Source organism: Orcinus orca, chromosome 18 (genome assembly GCF_937001465.1).
Source record: "Orcinus orca chromosome 18, mOrcOrc1.1, whole genome shotgun sequence".
Lineage (NCBI taxonomy): Eukaryota > Metazoa > Chordata > Mammalia > Artiodactyla > Delphinidae > Orcinus > Orcinus orca.
Genome location: NC_064576.1, coordinates 73201846 through 73224518, shown reverse-complemented (window position 1 = coordinate 73224518; position 22673 = coordinate 73201846). Strand labels below are relative to the sequence as shown.

Below are 22673 nucleotides of genomic sequence, written 5' to 3'. Positions count from 1 at the left end.
ATATGGAATCTTTAAAAAAATGGTTCTGAAGAAACTAGGGGCAGGACAGGAATAAAGACGCAGACGTAGAGAATGGACTTGAGGACGCGGGGAGGGGGAAGGGTAAGCTGGGACGAAGTGAGAGAGTGACATGGGCATATATACACTACCAAATGTAAAATAGATAGCTAGTGGGAAGCAGCCGCATAGCACAGGGAGATCAGCTCAGTGCTTTGTGACCACCTAGAGGGGTGGGATAGGGAGGGTGGGAGGGAGACGCAAGAGGGAGGGGACATGGGGATGTATGTATACGTATAGCTGATTCACTGTGTTATAAAGCAGAAACTAACACCATTGTGAAGCAATTATACTCCAATTAAAAAAAAAAGAAAAAAAATTCAATGAGAGGGCAACCACATTAGCATTAATGAATCAGTCACATTGGCCGCACAGTCTGTGAGAGGCAGGTGACAAGCTACCAGTAGCCACAGATTTTGTCCTAACTCTGTGACGTTTCCCATCCCAGGTCTCACCCTGACTGCCTGGGCCAAAGGGTCATGATTGAACGACTGACAGAAAAGAAGTTGATGAAATTTGCTTTTCAAAGGGGATGAATCTGGGGCCAGAAGTACCACCACTACAGGCCACGTCTTCAAATATGAAAAAAGGTAAGGTATAGATATCAGATTAACCCTTGCACATCGTATACCTCACATAGGTATGTGAAAACACGCTGGATCCTGTAGTGTGTTTGCAGTTTCGGGCAAAGAACCCAGTGTGGAGGACATGGACCCGGGAGAGCGCAGGTCCAGGCTCTGCCACCGACCCACTGGCATTTGTCAAGTTATCGAACTTTTCTGCACCTCAATTTCTTTGTCTGTAAAACGGGGCTCAAAAGAGTATTGACCATGACTCTACTACCCAAAGCAATCTACAGATTCAATGCAATCCCTATGAAACTACCACTGGCATTTTTCACAGAACTAGAACAAAAAATCTCACAATTTGTATGGAAACACAAAAGACCCCGAATAGCCAAAGCAATCTTGAGAACGAAAAATGGAGCTGGAGGAATCAGGCTTCCTGACTTCAGACTATACTACAAAGCTACAGTAATCAAGACAGTATGGTACTGGCACAAAAACAGAAATATAGATCAATGGAACAGGATAGAAAGCCCAGAGATAAACCCACGCACATATGGTCACCTTATCTTTGACAAAGGAGGCAGAAATGTACAGTGGAGAAAGGACAGCCTATTCAATAAGTGGTGCTGGGAAAACTGGACAGCTACATGTAAAAGTATGAGATTAGATCACTCCCTAACACCATACACAAAAATAAGCTCAAAATGGATTAAAGACCTAAATGTAAGGCCAGAAACTATCAAACTCTTAGAGGAAAACATAGGCAGAACACTCTATGACATAAATCACAGCAAGATCCTTTTTGACCCACCTCCTAGAGAAATGGAAATAAAAACAAAAGTAAACAAATGGGACCTAATGAAACTTAAAAGCTTTTGCGCAGCAAAGGAAACCATAAAGAAGACCAAAAGACAACCCTCAGAATGGGAGAAAATATTTGCAAATGAAGCAACTGACAAAGGATTAATCTCCAAAATTTATAAGCAGCTCATGCAGCTTAATAACAAAAGAACAAACAACCCAATCCAAAAATGGGCAGAAGACCTAAATAGACATTTCTCCAAAGAAGATATACAGAGTGCCAACAAACACATGAAAGAATGCTCAACATCACTAATCATTAGAGAAATGCAAATCAAAACTACAATGAGATATCATCTCACACCAGTCAGAATGGCCATCATCAAAAAATCTACAAACAATAAATGCTGGAGAGGGTGTGGAGAAAAGGGAACCCTCTTACACTGTTGGTGGGAATGTAAATTGATACAGCCACTGTGGAGAACAGTATGGAGGTTCCTTAAAAAGCTACAAATAGAACTACCATATGACCCAGCAATCCCACTACTGGGCATATACCCTGAGAAAACCATAATTCAAAAAGAGTCATGTACCAAAATGTTCATTGCAGCTCTATTTACAATAGCCCAGAGATGGAAACAACCTAAGTGTCCATCATCGGATGAATGGATAAAGAAGATGTGGCACATATATACAATGGAATATTACTCAGCCATAAAAAGAGACGAAATTGAGCTATTTGTAATGAGGTGGATAGACCTAGAGTCTGTCATACAGAGTGAAGTAAGTCAGAAAGAGAGAGACAAATACCGTATGCTAACACATATATATGGAATTTAAGAAAAAAAAAATGTCATGAAAAACCTAGGGGTGAAACAGGAATAAAGACACAGACTTACTAGAGAATGGACTTGAGGCTATGGGGAGGGGGAAGGGTAAACGGTGACAAAGCAATAAAGAGGCATGGACATGTATACACTACCAAACGTAAGGTAGATAGCTAGTGGGAAGCAGCCGCATAGCACAGGGAGATCAGCTCGGTGCTTTGTGACCGCCTGGAGGGGTGGGATAGGGAGGGTGGGAGGGAGGGTGACGCAAGCAGGAAGAGATATGGGAACATATGTATATATATAACTGATTCATTTTGTGGTGAAGCTGAAACTAACATACCATTGTAAAGCAATTATGCTCCAATAAAGATGTTTAAAAAAAAATTAGCATAAATGATGATAAGGCATAAAATAAAAACTAAACACCTAACTGAATAAAAAAAAAAAAAAAAAAGAGTATTGACCTCATGGGATTTTTGCAGAGATGAAGTGAATTAACGTACCAAAGTGCTCCTGTTACAAAACACTGCAGAGGTGTTGGCCAATATTGTGCACAATCTCTGCAATGGACCAGCTACAGAGTGTTCTTCTGTTCTCCCTTCTGCCACCAGAGTCAACACAGCCCTTTCCCATCCCTGCAGGTTTCCGCAGACCCAGTGAACAGCCAATATCCACTTCTTCCCCTTCTCCCTCCACCAGCTCCCTCAGCCTCGGTTCATTCCAGCGCTGACCACGCAGCATCGCAGTTCAGAACAGAACTGTGGGGAAGAGAAGGCGAGGTCTGTCTAGCCCCTCCCCCTCAGCCTTATTCCCTCCCTGGTCCCGGGCTCTCGGATGAGTAGATGAGCGGGAACGGAAGACAGAGCAGAAACCGAGGGAGAAGTGGTCCCGGCTCCACTGCTCTGCGTCCCCTCCCTCTTTGTGCGACCCTTACCTACCTTCTCCTCTTATTCTGCATGTGGACGGTCTCCCTCACCTAAGGCGCTCCAGCCTGGGCCTGGAGCCTGGCGGTTCTCAGTTCCTCTGAGAGCTGCAGGAGAGATAGACATCTGCATTTGCAAGTGGAAACTCCTCTGCTCATGGAAATGCTGATATCACGGTGGGAAGGGCCTTGCCACTGACAGGAGACCAGGAGCCTAACCTTTTATTCTGTGTTATCTATTGCATAACAGTAGGAACTCCAAATAGCCCACTACTAACAGAGGAACCTTTAAGACACAGAAGGTTAAGGTATTAAATAGTCCTGGATATAGAAGCAACATCCAGAAAAAAGAACCTAACTAAAAATTCCTGATGCGGAACCTGGCGAGCCAGGCCACTGAAGCAGTCTGGGGCTCAATTAACCCTGTTTGACTCTTCGCCAGTCAAATCAAAGAAATGTAAGGTGGTCAGAGGTCAGGCAATTTCCATCCAACAAACCAGGCAAAGAGTTAAGTTACTGAATCGTACACTATCAACAGGCAAATTGTATGGCATATGAACCATGCATCGATAAAGCTATTGTTTTCTTACGTTAATTGATATAGAGTTGTAGCCTCGTAATTTGTGTTTAACCATACAAACTATGATTCTTATGTTTTGGCTGCTGAATATATTATATCAGACTTCATTATAATTTTTCTTTTAAGAGACCTTTAGCAGTACATCGAGAAAATTCTTAAATAGGCACAGTCAAATTTTTATTTACTTTTTAGTTGAAACATTTCAAGTATCTGCTCCCTTCAACTATAGCCCTTAACTTTTCACAAGCAGAGCTTATGCAGAAGTTTTCTCAATAAGATACCAGGAAGGCAAATTGCTTTCCTACACGTGCATTTTTAAAACTAATTCATGAATTTATCTATTTTTGGCTGTGTTGTGTCTTCGCTGCTGTGCGTGGACTTCCTCTAGTTGCAGTGTGCAGGCTTCTTGTTGCAGAGCACAGGCTCTAAGCGCTGCAGGCTTCAGTAGTTGTGGCACGTGGGCTCAGTTGCTGTGGCTCGTGGGCTCTAGAGCTCAGGCTCAGTAGTTGTGGCGCACGGGCTTAGTTGCTCCGCGGCATGTGGGATCTTCCCGGACCAGGGCTCGAACCTGTGTCCCCTGCATTGGCAGGCGGATTCTTAACCACTGCGCCACCAGGGAAGTCCCTAGACATGCATTTTTAATTTGAAGCAAATTGGGAGCTGGAACTCGTGTGATCTTGCTGTTACCAGACTCATTTCATTGGCTGAGGACTGAGCTAAAGCAAGATGAAGTCCTGGCAGAAGGAGGCCAGAGGGCCGAAGTGGACGGTAAGATGGTGAGGAGGTGGCCAGCGTGGGTGACGGGTCAGGCCTGCATTTAGTGTCTCCGCGGATCTAAGTAGGTGACTTAATCCTTCTTAGGCTTACGTCTCCGTTTCACCGTTAAACTGCCACAGAACAAGCCCCCACCTCACAATTTTTTAAATGAGAAAATCCATGTGGAGCCTTCAGCACAGCTCTGGAATACAGTGTGTTATGAACAAATCAGTACAATATAAAGAATTCATCCCAGCGAACCTTGAGGACATTATGTTACAAAAAGACATATCCTGCACGATGCCACTTATATGAAGTACCGAGAGTAGCCAAATTCAGAGAAGCAGAAAGGATGGGCTGCCAGGGGCTGGGGGAGGGGGGAGAGGGAATAGGGAGTTAGTATCTAACGGGGACAGTTTCAGTGTGAGAAGATGAGAAAGTTCTGGAGATGGATGGTGGTGACAGGTGCACAACAGTGTGAATGTGCTTAATGCCACTGAACTGCACACTGAAAAATGGCTAAGATATATACACTACTATGTGTAAAATAGATAACAAAGACCTACTCACAGCACAGGGAACTATAGTCAATATCTTGTAATAACCTATAATGGTAAAGAGTCTGGAAAAGAATATATATACATATATATAACTGACCAAATCACTTTGCTGTACACCTGAAACTAACACAACATTGTTAATCAACTATATCTCAATATATAAAATTTTTTTTAAAAGAGTATATATACATATATATGCAACTGAATCACTTTGCTGTACACCTGAAACTAACACATTGTAAATCAACTATACATCAATTTATAAGGTGGCTAAAGTGATAAATTTTATATTATGTATATTTTAGTGCAAAAAAAATCATCAAAGACTTTTCTGCCTCTTTAATTTGAAATTTAATACATGTTGGGTCTCCAGGAGCTAAAAAGGTGTGTTTTTTTAGGTGATAAGAGCTCCTCCTTTTTTTTCTGTTGCTGATGGTGATTGTGGCCCAGACACTGGCAAATGTGCATTCCGATACGTCGTTTATGTTGGACAAAACCGACAGTGGGCCTGGCAGGCGAGTTCAGACAAATCTGTTACTGAGAAGGTCCTTCATGAAGAGCTGAAGAGAGAGAAGCTCGATCAGGAAGGAACACAAGCGGCGGTGGTGGGAGAAGAAGGGCTGCAGCTGTGATAAGAGGTCACCCAGGTATCTCCCTGCTGCAGGCCAGCCCCTCAGGGTGTTTTTCTTAATTCTGGGAATCTCTAGGAAACAGTCTTTGTTTTCAGTATAGGAAGCCAGTCCAGGCTCAGATAACATTAAGCAGAGAAGGTGCTCCAGGAAGAAGCTCCAAAGCGCATTCCCTGCGCAGATGAATGCACGGTGTAGAATAAATACCAGGTCCTGGGAAAGAATCTGACCCCAGGCTGCTCCATGGCGGTCGGGAATGTTAAATAATGCACGTAAAATACACTATCATTCCCACGGTTGGTGAATACATGAATTGATGTTGTCTGCATAGAAGCTTATTTTTCCTTCTAATCAACGGATTGGCCTTTTCTTTAATTCTGCTTCTTACAATTTGTCTGTCCAGGGGCAGGCTGGAGTCCTGGAGTCTAGCTCGGTCATGAAAACAGTGGTCCCAGAGCGCCACCTACTGGCAAGATTCCTACAAGGGCTCGGCGGCAGGGGCTGTCCAGGCGGTAGCAGCAACGCTTCTCTAAGATCCGAGCTTGTAGGTTGTGTTCTGACACCTTTTAAAAATGTGTAGTTATGGCAGGGAGACAACTTGACCCAAACTAAACCTGTGGTAAGAGCTGGGTTTAAAAGAGTCTAGTTTCATTTTCCCTTAGGAGGTTTTTATTTATTTTTTTTAAATTTTATTGAAGTGTAGTTGATTTACAATGCTGTGCCAGTTTCTGCTGTACAGCAAAGTGACTCAGTTACACACACACACATATATTATTTTTATATATATATATATATATATATACTCTTTTTCATATTCTTTTCCATTATGGTTTATCACAGGATATTGAATATAGTTCCCTGTGCTATACAGTAGGACCTTATTATTTATCCATTCTCTACATAATAGTTTGCATCTGCTAATCTGAAACACCCAATCCTTCCCTCCCTACCTGGTCCCCTGAGAGGCTTTCAAATGCCATCCTTCCTTGGATTGGGACTTTGGGATTAGCAGATGCAAACCATTATGTAGAGAACGGATAAACAACAAGGTCCTACTGTATAGCACAGGGAACTATATTCGATATCCTGTGATAAACCATAATGGAAAAGAATATAAAAAAGAATGTGTACATATAACTGAATCACTTCGCTGTACAGCAGAAATTAACACAACATTGTAAATCAACTATACTTCAATAAAATAAATTTTAAAAATAAAATAAAAGACCCATCCCTCCTAAGAAAATATTGCCTTTTAAATATCATATTTGGTACATACAGAAATTATGTTATTAAGTATAATACCATGAGGGGACTTCCCTGGTGGTCCAGTGGTTAAGACTCCGTGCTTCCGATACAGGGGGCACGGGTTCGATCCCTGGTCGGGGAACTAAGATCCCACATGCCTCACGGCACGGCCAAAAAATTAATTAATTAATTAATTTTTTAAAAATAATAATACAGTGAGGAACGCCTGTGGACCCATTACACCATCCAACCCCTAAAACTTCAAATATCATGTGAAAATGAATAAATAGTAGTAACTGTATATTCACAGCTCCGTGTAATATCATGAGTGAATCTTAGCATAATGTTGGTTGGTTGTTTTTTTTTTTTTTTTAATGAACGTAGGCTCTGGAAGTCTACACAGTGTATGACACCTTTTTTTGTAAAGCTCATGAACATCGGCTGTTCTTCACACAGTCTGGGGGCAGGAGTCATGGAGCCTTTCAAAAATATGACAGAGGAATTAGCCGTCACCATAGGAGAAATACACACAGGCACAAACAAAACATCTGACATGGTTTCAGTAGGTTCGTGACTCCAGTTAAGTCTCACCCTAAATCTACCATGTGAACAATTCCATAACGAACATTTCTATAGTAGAAATTTTATTTCCATTCATAAAATATATCACTAAATAGCTGAAAAAGTTACATATTATTTTAAAACATAGATTTAAAAAATCATATTAGCTTCTCCTTAGCAAAATGCTTTTGTCTTCTGTATTTACAAGAATATACTATACTTCAGGTACACAATTTTCACTCAAGCCAGACCGGGAAGGCCTGTGGATGTAGGTAGATGCTCCGATAAAGTTAATTATCAGCTCTTCTTGCCTTGTGCAAAGAATGACTGGATTTTACAAAAGTCCCTTTGGAAACAGAAGTAAATACAGAGAGCTTCTAGAGAAAAGTCCAGCAAAGCAGCAGTTGAGAATATATTTTCATTTAGTGATGAAATTAATCTTGTTTTGGTAATCTACAGCCTGTTTAAGGTAGGCGGGGGGATGATGTCCTTAAAGACTAAATTGTTTCTCTAGGAATCGTCAATGTGAGCCCGTGGAGAGGGTAGCCCTGAGTCCACCTCTCTGCTGAAAGGTCGCCTGTTTTGGTAAACAGAAGGACGTTCCGAAACATGGCCATCCATGTTCTGATACATCTGCATGTGGGAAAGAGACAGGACACTCATTACCATCTGATGAAGACTTACGTGTCACATGCCTACATGACAATTGTTACTTTTCTTATGCATAGATCTTAGAGGATATTCTACATACGAATTGACAAAGCAAATTTCATCCTTTTATTAATGGAGAAGTCAAGTCATAGTCAAATATTTTATTTCCTTATTGTTTCTTCTTTTAGACGTAAAATCTCAATCTAGAAATCCTGAGGCCATGCAGAAAAACCATAAAGGAGAAAGGCCATTTATATAGAGAATGCATAAACAACAAGGCCCTACTGTACAGCACAGGGGACTATATTCCATATCCTGTGATAAACCATCATGGAGGAGAATGTATAGATATGTATACCCGAATCACTTTGCTATACAGCAGAAACGAACCCAACATTGTAAATCAACTATACTTCAATAAAATAAATTTTAAGAAACTCAGAGAAAGGCCACAAAAAAGATCTGTTCTTTACGCAGTAAATACAGAGAATTGATTTCTTGGGTTTTCACTTGGGAGTTTAGTGACTTGAAAAATTTTTGTCCAAAATGAAAACAGCTCTACTTTTTTGTTTCATTATAGAGTTAATACACATTCATATAGATAAAATAAGCAATATAGAAAGATATATATATAAAAAAAAACTGAAGCCACCATTATAGCTAGCTTGCTGTTCACACACAATTTTGTGTCGGGAGGCTGGGACTGTAGGTTCTGTTGTAGAACCTTGTTTTGAATTACAAATATGTTGCTCACATGTTACATGTGTTACATCTTTTCACTATTTACTACACATGGGCATGTCCCATTTTTTAACAGCAGCCTAGGGTTCCACAGTACTGATGTACCATAGTTAAACTTTTGATGGGTTGGTTGTATCACATAAACTGAAAAGTGCACACATGACCTTGTCTCTCTTTGGAATAAATGAGGGAAGTGGAATTGCTGGACCACAGAGGACGCACTTTTGAATTGTGAGTCACATCAGCAGCCTACCCTGCAGAAGGGTTTACTTATTCCTACTCCTATCTTCTGGGTCCGGGAATGCTCTTCTCCAGAGCCTTACCAGGGCTCCAGGGCCCGAGATGTGGAAGACGGTTCATACCCACTTTTGAAATTCTCTTTCTTTTTAAATTTTATTTATTTATTTTTGGCTGCATTCGGTCTTTGTTGCTGCACGCGGGCTTTCTCTAGTTGCTGCGGGGGGGGGGGGCTACTCTTCCTTGCGGTGCTCGGGCTTCTCATTACAGTGGTTTCTCTTGTTGCGGAGCATGGGCTCTAGGCACGTGGGCTTCAGTAGTTGTGACATGTGGGCTCAGTAGTTGTGGCTCGCAGGCTCTAGAGTACAGGCTCAGTAGTTGTGGCACAGGGGCTTAGTTGCTCCGCGGCATGGGGGATCTTCCCGGACCAGAGCTCAAACCCGTGTACCCTGCATTGGCAGGCAGATTCTTAACCACTGTGCCACCAGGGAAGCCCGAAATTCTCTTTCTTAAATGAGCTTAATAATCCTTGCCATTTTGTCTTTTCTATTGTCATGAATTCTTTTTGTTTCTCTCTTTTCCATTTTGTTAGGTTGATCATGCTTTCTAGGGTCCCTTTTTTCTTCTCTGCTGAATCTGAGATTATGTATTATATTTCTCCTTCACCAGTGGTTATACTTACATATTTAACACCCATTTTATTCTTGTATTTATTTAACAGTGTGGCTGCTCCCACCACAGAGCTCCTGCAGAATCTATACCTCTCCCACCCTTTTAGGAAAGCACTTTGCCTTGTTTTTTCAAAGAAGCCTCTGTTTTGGGTTTTCCCTCTTCAGTCTTAACTGCTTTCATTTTCTCGGGGATTTTCCATAATTTCTGGTCCACAAAGATCTCCTTCTTGCTTTCAGAGGCCATTATGGCCTCAGTTCTATCTTTTTTTTTTTTAATAAATTTATTTATTTTTGGCTGCGTTGGCTCTTTGTTGCTGCACACAGGCTTTCTCTAATTGCAGAGAGCGGGGGCTACTCTTTGCTGCAGTGCGTGGGCTTCTCATTGCGGTGGCTTCTCTTGTTGCAGAGCATGGACTCTAGGGCGTGCGGGCTTCAGTAGTTGTGGCTCGCGGGCTCAGTAGTTGTGGCTCGCGGGCTCAGTAGTTGTGGCTCGCAGGCTCTAGAGCGCAGACTCAGTAGTTGCAGCGCACAGGCTTAGCTGCTCCGCGGCATGTGGGATCTTCTGGGACAAGGGCTTGACCCCGTGTCCCCTGTATTGGCAGGTGGATTCTTAACCACTGCACCACCAGGGAAGCCCCAGTTCTATCTTTAAAATGTATATATTTCCCATAATTTATAGGGGCTGATAGGAGAAGAGAGATGGCGTGAGTTCAGGGGCCTTTCTGGAAGCAGAAGGCATGCCTGTCCCTCCCTCATACCACTGCCACTTCATCATCCCTTCACCCCGTCTGCTCACCTCTCCGGCTGCAGTCACCTCCTAACCGGTGTCCTTCTTTGTTTCTGTTGCTGTTGCCGTCCGAGGCACACAGGATCCCAGTTCCCCAACCAGCGATGAAACCCAGGCCCTGGTAGTGAAAGTGCTGACTCCTGACCCCTGGACCGCCAGGGAACTACGCTAGCTGGTGTCCTTACTTCCGCTCTTTTGCCTTTGTTTTCCTGAACGTACTTTTATGCATCCTTTCCTTCCCTCCATCCAGAAATATTTGCTTAGTACCCCCTAAGATCATGTAGCTTAGCAACACATTTTACAGCTGAGAGAACTCTGCATGATGCCACAGCTGCGTATACCATGGCGAACAATACAGATGTGGTCACTAACCTACTCTCACGTTGACATTCATTCATTTATTTAATAGCCAGTTACTGTCTCCGGACAATGGGGTGACATCAGGTGATGTAAAGACGAGAGCGCGTCATCCCAGCCCTCATGGATCACATCTAGTGATGAGGCAGACAGACCCACAAAGCAAAACTATCACACAGCATGACTTGAGTTTCATGGAGAGGGAGAGACAAAGTGTTAGGGGATTCAGAAGAAGGAACCTGAAATCGGAAGTTAGGGGAGAATTTGGAGAGGGGAAACTATTTGATCAGGCTCTTTTTTTAATGATCGAGGTATAATCGACATGTTGTTACACTTGAAATTAGTTTCAAGTGTACATCACAGTGATTCGCATTTGTATCGATTGCAGAAGAATCACCCCAAGAATCTAGTTAACATCCGTCACCATCCACAGTGATCTGGGTCTTTATCAAAGACAGATATTGAAGCGCGTCTGTCCATTCTAAAAATCTCATTGGTTCATCAGCGTCTGAATAATGCCTTAGCATGTTATTCAGTGAGCTCCCTGCTCTCACTCCGTACCATCAGGGTTGGGTTAGATCTAAAGTGATAACCTGAAATTTCTAGATGTGTTTCCCTCCCCGTCTCACTTGTTCTCCAAGAGCCATCTTCCTTCCTGGTCTGTGATGAAGCCGAGACAGAGATTCTACAAACACCATTCACGTGGGTGCAAGGAAAGATTGCGCCAGGAATGCTGGCCTGTTTTCCCACCCAAGAGACCGGACATGACGTGTTAGGAGATGTGAAGAGAAGAGACGGAGGGGCAGGAGCCTGCCCACTGTGGGCGGAGCTGCCTGGCTTCGCAGTGCAGGATGTGCCTGTCTCGAAGGTGACCAGCCCAGCGGCAAGTGGGGACCGAATCCCAGTGTCTGCTTCCCAGGCTTCTGGACTGAGCCCACAGCACCTGCAGGAGCAAGGGGCTCCTCCTGGGGTGCTCATCTCACCCAAGGGGTCCCATCCTCTAACTTAGCTAAAGGTGTTTCAGCTTGCTCTCAGCGCCTTTGATACTGGGAGGGAAAGGAACCTTCCATCGCGAGGGGCAGGGAGTGGAGGAGACTGGGGAAAACGTGGAGGATGGTCCTGGAGCACAGATGCCCTCAGCTGAATCCTCATCCACGGGCATCTTGCAATTCAGCCATCCCTGATACCTCTGAGGCCCCTCGAACAGAGGGAAGCGGGTTGGGACGTCCTGTGGGTGTGGGGATGTGAGAGGGGAACTCTGGCCAGATCAAGGTCGTCCTGAACAAAGCCAAGGGCACCTCAGCAGCCATGGACCCTCCATGCTGGTCATACCAGCTCTGCAGTCTTGTTTTCCTCCACCTGCCCCCACTCACCCTATACTTTAGTTACAACCCATTATTTTCCATTCTACTTCCTCAGCTCTGAACCTTTATTTGTATTACTCACCCAGCCTGGAGCACCCTGCTCACCCCCATCCCCCAGAGAGCAGCCAAAAGCTACTCAGTCTTCACGGCTCAGCTCAAATAACACCGCCGCGGAGCCGCACCCAACTGCCCAACAAGTAAAAATTACTCATTACTTGTTTTTCTCTAAAACTCTGCTTTCGGTTTATTTTACAGTGTCCTTAACTGTTTACAAGTCATCTGCTCTGTAGCCTGAGTCCCCTGGGGGCTTTCCATCTCTCCTTTTTGTCCTAATTCCCTGACAATACCGAATTTCCATATGTGATTAAAAACAAAATCATAACAGGAGGAGAAGACACGTACCACCCTCACAGGTCTCTGGAAAGACTACAGAATTGAAAATGGACTCCTCATAATGTAGAAAAAGAGGACGGACGATCCATTTAAAGACTCAGATTCATATTTAACTAACATTTATCACCTGCTAAGTGTTCCCCACGTGCTAAGTCTTTTCACAGACATCACCTTATTTACTCCTTACAAATCCACAAAGATTTGTTAATCCCATATTTCAGATAAGGAAACTGAGACCACCCCTCCCCCAAAGATTAAGTGACTTAATTAACTCATATCAGAAGCAAACAACGGAGCCAAGATTTGAACCGAGGTATTGGGGTTCCAGGTTCCTTTGTTCATTTGGTCTAGGGGATGGTTCCTTTAACTACATCAGGCGGTACTGTTAAGGGTGAGAATCAGCAAAGTAATTCCCAGTTCCCAAAGCTCAAAGGTCATCTAGCTTAGCAACCCGTTTTACAGGTAAGAAAACTAAGGCCCAGTGCTGGTATTAAGCTCTCAGGACTCCAGGTCGATGCTCTTTCCACTCTATTACATGATTGAGTTGTATGATTATTCCACACAAAACCTTCATGCTGAATTAGGTAAAGTCAGTGGCTTCTGGAGGTCAGGGATTACGTTTTATTTATTTGTTTGGTCCTCTGCACTGGTCACTTAAAAGCATTTAATTTCTTAATCAATTGGCTAAAATCTTCAGGAAAAGTTTTTCTTTTTTACTTTCCCCCTAAAAACACTTATCCGTAAGTATATCTAACCCCATACAACTTTTTTTTTTTTTTTTCCAGGACAAGAGCAGCTTTACTTTTCTGAATGCTTTCCTTAATCTAATTATATTGAAGGATGGGTGGCCCTTTGTTCTGAGTTTAGGATTATGAGTTTGACCCCATACAACTTTTAAAGAGCAACCTAGACCAGTTGTGATGAGGAAGGCAACTTGGTACCTTTGGCACTTAGGAAATCAGCAATGAGTGTTCTGAGTTACAGAGTTCTTTCCTTCCTAATGATACTTTATAAGATGCTGTGCTGCTACCTACCGCTTCTTCCGCATCTGCCAGCTGACATCCTAAAAATGACATCAGGTTAGGAAAGGATGGCCGTTTCCTTGAGTCAAAAGCCCAGCAGGATTGCATTATAAAGTATCTGTAAAGACAACAGGAGAAGAAGCAAGATAGGAAATCTGAATGAAGCAAAATGGGTCACTTTCCACTTAACGAAGCCCCATTTATTGCTGTGGAGATAGTTGTTTATGGCATGTTCGTCCTGAGGCAAGTACTAGCTTAGATTTTGAACTCATATGAGAAAGGACAAATTAGATGATGCATTTTGACAAATACAGTGTGGACTGGAATTCAGGAGAAGGGTCCCTCAAGTAAAGGAACTGAAACCCAGAAAACATTCAGTTATGTTCAGAAATCCCCGAAACCAAAAGGAAGAGTTTTCTTTCCTTTCCTTTTCTTTTCCTTTCTTTGCTTTGCTTTGCTTTCCTTTTCTTAAGAGGAATCATGGGAACTTCATACTAAAGAGTTTTACTTTTTTTCTCATGGGTTTGGAGCTAGACAGGCTGTAAATTTCCGATGTCAGCCGCTTTACGGTCTGACTTACACTTACATTTCTTCCGTGGCATAGAATGGCTGATCCATTTTAAATCCACTCTGGATGAGTTTGTAGAAGTTAGCATCAGCTGGAATCCCAGGGTAAGGATTGACACCTGAGAAAAACAAGAGGGCCTGTAACCACCCACTCACCCTTCAGTTGTTTATTAGTCACTCAATTGGCAAACACGAGGGTTTGTGGCTCCCTGGGCCAGCACTGTGGGGTGCTGGGCAGGAGAAGCCACGTTCTGGCAGGCAGGACAGACCAACGGACACCAGCACGTAAAAAGAAAGGGGCTCAGGCTGCAACAGAAGTAAGACTAGGCGGGCTCTGGGTCATGGCATTTCTTCCACCCTTTGACCTAGGAGTGGGGGAGGAGTGCAGAGGGGGCACAGTGCAGAAGCCCGGGGCTCAGGGAACTGCAAATCTTACCAAGCGAGAATATTTCCCAGAGTAATATTCCGTATGACCAGACATCGCTCTTAATTGTGTAGATTCCCTCAAACAAGCTTTCAGGAGCCATCCACTTCACAGGCAGACGGGCCTGTGTCAAATACAAGCGGAGATCAATGGTGAATTTTCCACGCACAAGCATTCCTTCTTTGCTCGTTAGCTAGGTGATGACTTTTATTCTCTCCCTAAGGCCACACTTAACGCTTCCTTGAGAAAATCATATTCCGCAAGTGGGCTTTTTTTCACTTTCAAATTAATATTGTAACATAGTGGCCTTAAACAAACAAACTTTCTTTCTTTAAAACTCAAGCTTGCACTTGGCATTGGTAAGTTTCACAGTAGACACTCGCTTCCTGCTGCGTAGCCAGGCACTGCCCCAGAGGTAAGTGGAGTACTTTGTTAAGGCATTTCTTGGAAGAATTTTAGTGGAAATGCCATCCACAAGAATGTGATGGGAGGAGCATGACGTCATCGCTTCCAGAAATGACACCAGGCAGGTTTCTGTGGTTTTAGTAATTCTCAGTAGCGTGAAAGGGGAGTTTTGAATTAGTACAGCCTCAGGTTAGAATCAAGACACGGGGACGGGGACGGAGAGGTTCCTGGGGCTGAGCATCTTGTAGTATTTTCTTTTTCAGGGATTGAGAGCCCTTAACGGTGCACATTTAATCTGCCAAGTAAAATCAAAGCTCAAGAAAGATACCCTGTTTTAAACCCTATTCAAAAGGATGAGCTGGGAGAATCAAGCAGGCTAGTCAGGTTAATTTGATGAATTAAAGGGATTAATTGTGGTTCCAAATGGAATTCCCTTTCCTGCTTAAGAAACCACCAGCTAGTAGGGTAGAAACTTCATAGCCATTATTAGTTCATCCTATTTAAGACCGCAGCTACAATGAGGGCAGTGCAGATCCAAAATCAGCTGTGTGTCTGATTCTAGCGGGAACACAGTTTAATCTGATTTGCAACATGTATTGGACAACGGAGTTTGGTTGGTTTATTCCCATAAACGCTCTGCGGTAAGTGAATACTCCTCATGGGAAATGCTGTATCATCATGCTCATGCCCAGATGTGGGGCTCAGACCACTCATGTTCTAACCCATGTGCTGTGTAATCACGAGCAAGTGACTTTTCTGTGCCTCAGTTTCCTCAACCACAAACGGGTACTTTGAGGACCAAATGAGTCAATACACGTCAAGCACTTAGAATAGCGCTTAGCACGTGGTAAGCACAATACCAGCATTTGTTATTATTATTACTTCACAAGTAGGGGCCATAAAGCAGAGACAAATCACAAAAATGAACAGCCAGAAAGAACAGGGGCTTAAATCCAGGCAATGTAATTCTCAAAAACCATACCCTTTCAACTATACACAATCTTATCATCTAGTATTTTTAGTAGTTCTCTTATAAGTGACACATGTGTCCTTAGGTTTTTTTAACAAGTAGATTCAGTGATGTTTTAGGTCTCCCTGTGTAACAGTAAGAGGATGACAAATATTCATTAACTAACATTTGATTTAAATACTGTGCCTTTTTAAAATGTATATTTAATATTTAATTTACATGTTGTATTTTTAAAATGCTGTCTTGTAACAATTACCTATTCCCATAATGAAAGCATAACTCAATAGTCACTTTATAGATGAAGGAACTGAAATGAGTTTTAAGTAATGAGATTTTTTTTTAAGATGTGGATTGCACTCAAAGCCCCCTAATTGCTAGGTGTGATGCTATTTTGCTCAACTTTTATTACAGATGGAATATTTCCGTGAAGCTGCAGAAAAACCTTTGAAGCCCAAGAAAGCAAACTGCTGGGAGGAAGTTTTCTGAGGTTAACATAAATCACAAATGCACTACAGTGAGTGCAGATGTTTAGATTAGTGATGACAAAAACACACAATAACAGGATAAAACTACATGAGAAGAAGCAGCCTTACATTGCCTCTGATCACGTAGTTGGAATCGCTCATGATGTCCCGAGCCAGTCCAAAATCACCGATCTTCACCACCTTCCCGTGGGTCACAAGGACATTCCTGGCTGCCAGGTCTCTGTGAACACACTAGAAGGAACAAACTGGGAGTGTTATTTACCGTGATGTCTATTATCACAGAGTACAATCTTTCTTCTCATTTCAAGTTCAGTAGGAGTTACAGATGACAGAACCGTCGTTCCTCGAGGTGTCTTATCTTTACTGGGCCCTGAGCAATCATCACGATGTGTAACTAAGTGCGTGAACAATGCTTCAGCCGTTGGTGCTGCTTAGGGAACATTCCCAGAGGCCAAAGGGGCCGGGTTCTGAGAAAGCAGGTCAACCCTAGCAAGCTGCATATCTTGCTATAAATAAGAGACACAGCAGCAGGGCCTCTAACGGGGTTTTCAGAGCACTCTTCTGTGGGGTGGAGACAGTGTCTTTTCTGATGGGAAAATACCTTTGGCAATAAAATGGCATAATATCAAAAAAAGAGGGAAAGTACTAGAAGTTTGGGAAGGTTGACTAAGGTGGAATTAGAAAGAGTTCCTGAATTGAGAGATGACGTGACTTTAATTCGAGTGGTTTGGCAAGAAAATTAACTCCACGGAGGAAGATTTTAAAAGAAACAGGGATTTCCCTGGTGGCTCGGTGGTCAAGAATCTGCCTGCCAATGCAGGGGACATGGGTTCGAGCCCTGGTCCGGGAAGATCCCACATGCCGCGGAACAACTAAGCCTGTGCGCCACAACTACTGAGCCTGTGCTCTAGAGCCTGTGAGCCACAGCTACTGAGCCCGTGGGCCACAACTACTGAAGCCCGTGCGCCCTAGAGCCCGTGCTCCACAATGAGAAGCCACTGCAATGAGAAGCCTGCACACCGCACACCACAACGAAGAGTAGCCCCCGCTTAACGCAATTAGAGAACGGGGATGGCCTAAAGGGAAAATGGGAGGGAGTTCCAAGAAACCAGATATACTTCAAAACATTCTTATTATCACAAGCCCAGGGGGAGAAAAGGCAGTGCCCCTTGACTTCCAATCGTGAGTAGTTTGAGAATTTACTTAACAACAGGCAGCAACCGGGCTGGACCACCGAGGCAGATGCCTTCAATGTCTGTAAAGAAACTGGTGTCAGTGCTACTGTAGACGCAGAGGTGAGAGAGGAGACATACTCCAATAGCCGGCAGGGAACACGAGGAGAGGAAAGTGCCCGGGGACTGGGGTGGGGAAGGATTCTGAGACAGTGATTCTTTTCACTGTTGAGCAAGGACGAGGACGCCCAACCGTGGAAAAGAAAAGTAAAGAGGCAGCTCTTTCTCTTCGGTCCCAGGTGCTTCGGGATCGGTGGCCCCGGTGCAGACGTGGCCAAGTCCAAGAACCACAGCATAAACAGCCAGTCCCCAAATGGCCCGGAAACGGCATCAAGAAACCCCGATCACAACTCTCTCTTAAGGGGGCGGACCCCGAGTTCCCGAGGAACATGCCCTTTGCCGAGAGGCACAACAAGAAGGGCCTGTAGAAGGTGCAGGCCAACAACGCCAGGCCCGCGCGTGCACTGCTGAGGATATCAAGGCTCTCGGAAAGCCCAAGGAGGCCAAACCCAAGGTCCCAGAGGGAGCAGCCGCAAGCTCAGTCAGCTCGCCTACATTGCGCACCCCAAGCTCAGGAAACGTTCCCGCATCGCCAAGGGTCTCGGGTTCTGCCGGGCAAAGTCCCAGGCCGAGGCTCAAACCAAGGCCAAGGCTGCAGCTGCAGCTGCGGCTCCAGCTCCAGCTCCGGCCCCGGCTCAGGCTCCCAAAGATACCTAGGCCCTCACAAAGGCTCCAGAGTAGAGGCCTTTATCTGCCAATGTGGGAACAGAAGGACTGGTGTGACCCCTGGGCTGCTGTCTGCGTGGGGCTGGTGTCCTCCCGTGCTATTGGCACAAATAAACCTGAGGCAGGATCTGTCAGTAAAAAGGAAGAAACAAAGGAAGGAAGGAAGGAAGGGAGGGAGGGAGGGAGGAAGGAAGGAAGGAAGGAAGGGAGGAAGGGAGGGAGGAAGGGAGGGAAAGGAAGGAAGGAAGGAAGGAAGGAAGGAAGATAGAAAGGAAGGACGAAAGAAAGAAAGAAAGAGAGAAAGGGAGAAAGAAAGAAAGAAAGAAAGAAAAGAAAGAAAGAAAGAAAGAAAGAGAAAGAAAGAAAAGAAAGAAAGAAAGAAAGAGAAAGAAAGAAAGAAAGGAGGAAAGAAAGAAAGAAATAGAAAGAGAGAAAGAAAGGAGGAAAGAAAGAAAGAAATAGAAAGAGAGAGAAAGAAAGAAAAAGAAAAGAAAGAAAGAAAGAAAGAAAGGAAGGAAGGAAGGAAGGAGGAAAGAAAGAAAGAAAGGAAGGAAGAAAGAAAAGATAGAAAGAAAGGAAGAAAGAAGAGAGGGAGGAAGGAAGGAAGGAAGGAAGAAAGGGAGAGAGAAAAAAAAAGACAGCAACATGTACTTTCAATATCCATGAGTAAAAAAAACCTTGGGATTCTAACTGGGGTTGTGAGAAATATACAGATTAATCTGGTGAGAACTGACTTTTCTTTTAAACGGTGAATCTCTCCCATATGAACAAAACAGAACTCATTTATTCAGGTCTTCCTTTTTGCCCTTTAATCAAGTTTCACAGGTTTCTTCATGAAAGAAGTATATCTTACGTGTTTCTTGTTTATCTTAACCTGTTTCATAGTTTGGTTGCTCTCGTGAATAGAGTTTTTTTCTTGTTCTTCAAAGCTATTGATTTATTTCACATTAATCTTTTTCTTAAAACTGGGATATAATTGATGTAATACATTATATTGGAGACTGTACATTTTTAAAGAAAAAAAAATACATCTGAAATTATTCTGTCCAAATTCAGGGAGAAAGAGAAGAGAGGAGGCCAAGAGAGGGCAGTGGAGGAGAGAGAGGAAGAGACTAGGAGACCAAAGGGAAAAGGAGAGGAAAAAGTTGGGGAAATAAAGAGAAGTAGTGGAAGGGAAGAAAACGAAGACAGAAAGTAGCCAGACGAATGGCTGAGATCGGTTCATAGGCAGCAGCAGACGCCTGAAATGTCAGAGAAGAGCAGAACTGAAAGAATATTATAGAAAGAGTGCAAAACTGGGGTAGAGTCCACAGTGTGAGGGGTCCCTGAGGTCTTCACATCACAGCCCCAATGGACCTGGGATTAGCAGACCCACAAGGCTGCTGCCAGCCCACAGCAAACTCTCGAAAGGGACACCGGTGCTTTGGGCGGCTGGCTTGGCCTGAAGAGCACCTGGGATCTGAGCCTCCGCTCACCCCCTGGGTCAAATGTAGGACACAGTCTAAACAACCTGAAGTGACTGTCCGACAGGGCTACACCTGGTTTTGAGGAGGGATTCCTGAGGACTTCCTATCTGGAAGCTTCAGGGACGTTGGACCGTCTGGGAGGGCTGTGATAACCGTCATTTAATAAGGAATCCCTGACCTTTATACTATAATTAGCCAAGAGCTCATGTAACATCCTAGGTGATTCCAACTGTGAACGGGAGGGAAAGACAGACCTTAGGAGATGCAAGTTAAAATAAACAAGAAAAAAAGAAAACCCCACATCTCTTCTTCAAAATTATCTTCTTGTTGTTGGTGAGTTTCGTTTTTAAAAGGAGCTTACCGACTTAAATTCCAGAAATTCCATTCCTTTGGCCACTTGATATGCAAAGCAAAGAAGATCTTCAAAGGTAAGTACATTCAAGTCCTCTTCTTCCTCCAGCCTTTTTTGGTTTTCGTATTCAATTTCATCTGTAAAATACAACTGGTCCTCATTTTTGCCAAAATGCAAAGAAGTTGCCTTATGGAAGGGGGAGGGGCAAGATGGGGGAGGGGATTTAGAGGTACAAACTATTATGTATAAAATAAGCTACAAGGATATATTGCACAACACAGGGAACATAGCTGATATTCTGTAATGACTCTAAATGGAGTAGAACCTTTAAATTGTGAATCACCATATAGTACACCTGTAACTTATATAATATTGTACGTCGGCTACACTTCAATTAAAAAAAAGAAAAGAAGTTGTCTTATAAATCTCTGTGAGCACCTCATGTACAAATGGAACTATTACATCATCTTCCTGGCGGCACCAGGGCTAAGCTATTTATGCAGAGAACTGTGCAGCCCAGGAAGGGTCACCTAAAGATTCTCTTTGGTTAGAGGAGTGAATTCTCCAGCTCTCTGGGGATAAGTCAGGGGTTTCTTTTGCACTAGGTAGTTTTGTCACACTGGGAAAAGAATTACCAATTATCTACTACATTTTATGAACTGTTTGTGCACTTAATGTTTTTTTTTTTAAGGGGAATGAAACTCCTCATTGTGTTGTGACACCACTAAAGTTTTTTTTTTTTAATAATAAATTTATTTATTTATTTATGGCTGCATTGGGTCTTCATTGCTGCGCGCGGGCTTTCTCTAGTTGCGGCGAGCGGGGGCTACTCTTCGTTGCGGTGCGCGGGCTTCTCATTGCGGTGGCTTCTCTTGTTGCGGAGCACGGGCTCTAGGCGCGTGGGCTTCAGTAGTTGTGGCACGCAGGCTCAGCAGTTGTGGCTTGCGGGCTCTAGAGCGCAGGATCAGTAGTTGTGGTGCACGGGCTTAGTTGCTCCGCTGCATGTGGGATCTTCCCAGACCAAGGATCGAACAGTGTCCCCTGCATTGGCAGGTGGATTCTTAACCCTGCGCCACCAGGGAAGTCCTTAATGTTCTTCTAGTTAATCCTTTCTTTTTTTTTGCCGCACTGTGTGGCTTGTGGGATCTTAGTTCCCCAATCAGGAATCGAACCCATGCCCCCTGCAGTGGAAGCGCAGAGTCTTAACCACTGAACTGCCAGGAAAGTCCCAATTTACGACTTTTAAAAAGAATAACCTGATCAAATAAAATAGCTCTCAGTGTTTATTAGTAGAAACATTGACATAAAATTCACACTACTAAACTGGTGGCTTTTCACTACCTTTAAAGTAAATATGCATTGGGACTTCCCTGGTGGCGCAGTGGTTAAGAATCCACCTGCCAATGCAGGGGACACCGTTCGATCACTGGTCTGGGAAGATCCCACATGCTGCGGAGCAACTAAGCCCGTGCGCCACAACTACTGAGCCTGTGCTCTAGAGCCCACGAGCCACCACTAGTGAAGCCCACGTGCCTAGAGCCCGTGCTCCGCAACAAGAGAAGCCACCACAGTGAGAAGCCCGCGCACCGCAACGAAGAGTAGCCCCTGCTCTCCACAACTAGAGAAAGTCCAGTCGTAGCAACGAAGACCCAATGCAGCCATAAATAAATTTATTTTTAAAAAATGCTATAAAGCAAATATGCATTAATAAAGCCTATAGATGACATTAGCAAAGATAAACATGCTTTTGCATTTACACACTTTTTTTTTTTTTTTCTTGCTGTACGCGGGCCTCTCACTGTTGTGGCCTCTCCCGTTGCGGAGCACAGGCTCTGGACGCGCAGGCCCAGCCGCTTTGCGGCATGTGGGATCTTCCCGGACCGGGGCACGAACCCGTATCCCCTGCATCGGCAGGCAGACTCTTAACCACTGTGCCACCAGGGAAGCCCTACACACTTTTTAAAAATAGCTAACACAGAACTCTTGTATCCATTTCTATTTGGAAGTGCTACTATTTAGAATAAAATATTACCTTCGGATTGAAATGAATTCCCATTGAACCCTGAGACAGGATCTGAGTCCGGGTGTATTTGGACTTCTCTTGAACCAGGCATACTATTTAAAAAAAGTTATTTCATTATTTATGTTCTTCTTCTGAGTAGATATTTTATTAGAAAAAATACAATTCATCAAATAAATGAATTCCAATTATAAATGGGCTTTTAAATTAAAAGCATGGCATCAACTAGTCCTTTTAGTGTGTGTGGACATTAAACACATCTGTGTAATTGAGCCTGTCTGTCGAACAAG

General features: G+C 43.6%; 1 protein-coding gene and 1 pseudogene across 2 annotated transcripts in view; one reads left to right on the top strand and one right to left on the bottom strand.

The window, feature by feature from the left end:
- Positions 1–3194: 3194 nt before the first annotated feature.
- The window catches only part of FLT3 (fms related receptor tyrosine kinase 3), an 81324-nt gene continuing 61845 nt past the window's right edge, over positions 3195–22673 (bottom strand). The window contains exons 18-24 of one of the 2 annotated variants that reach the window (XM_049701293.1): positions 22396–22478; positions 20373–20500; positions 16696–16818; positions 14740–14851; positions 14323–14422; positions 13749–13854; positions 3195–3287 (exon numbers count right to left, since the gene is read on the bottom strand). In XM_049701293.1, the coding sequence (XP_049557250.1) occupies positions 3234–3287; positions 13749–13854; positions 14323–14422; positions 14740–14851; positions 16696–16818; positions 20373–20500; positions 22396–22478 (706 nt within the window). In that variant the 3' untranslated portion in view covers positions 3195–3233. Of the gene's footprint in view, positions 3288–7306; positions 8147–13748; positions 13855–14322; positions 14423–14739; positions 14852–16695; positions 16819–20372; positions 20501–22395; positions 22479–22673 lie in introns of those variants that run through there. The other variant, XM_004281764.3, reaches the window with a different exon arrangement.
- On the top strand, positions 17290–18692 carry LOC117197436 (60S ribosomal protein L29-like; annotated as a pseudogene).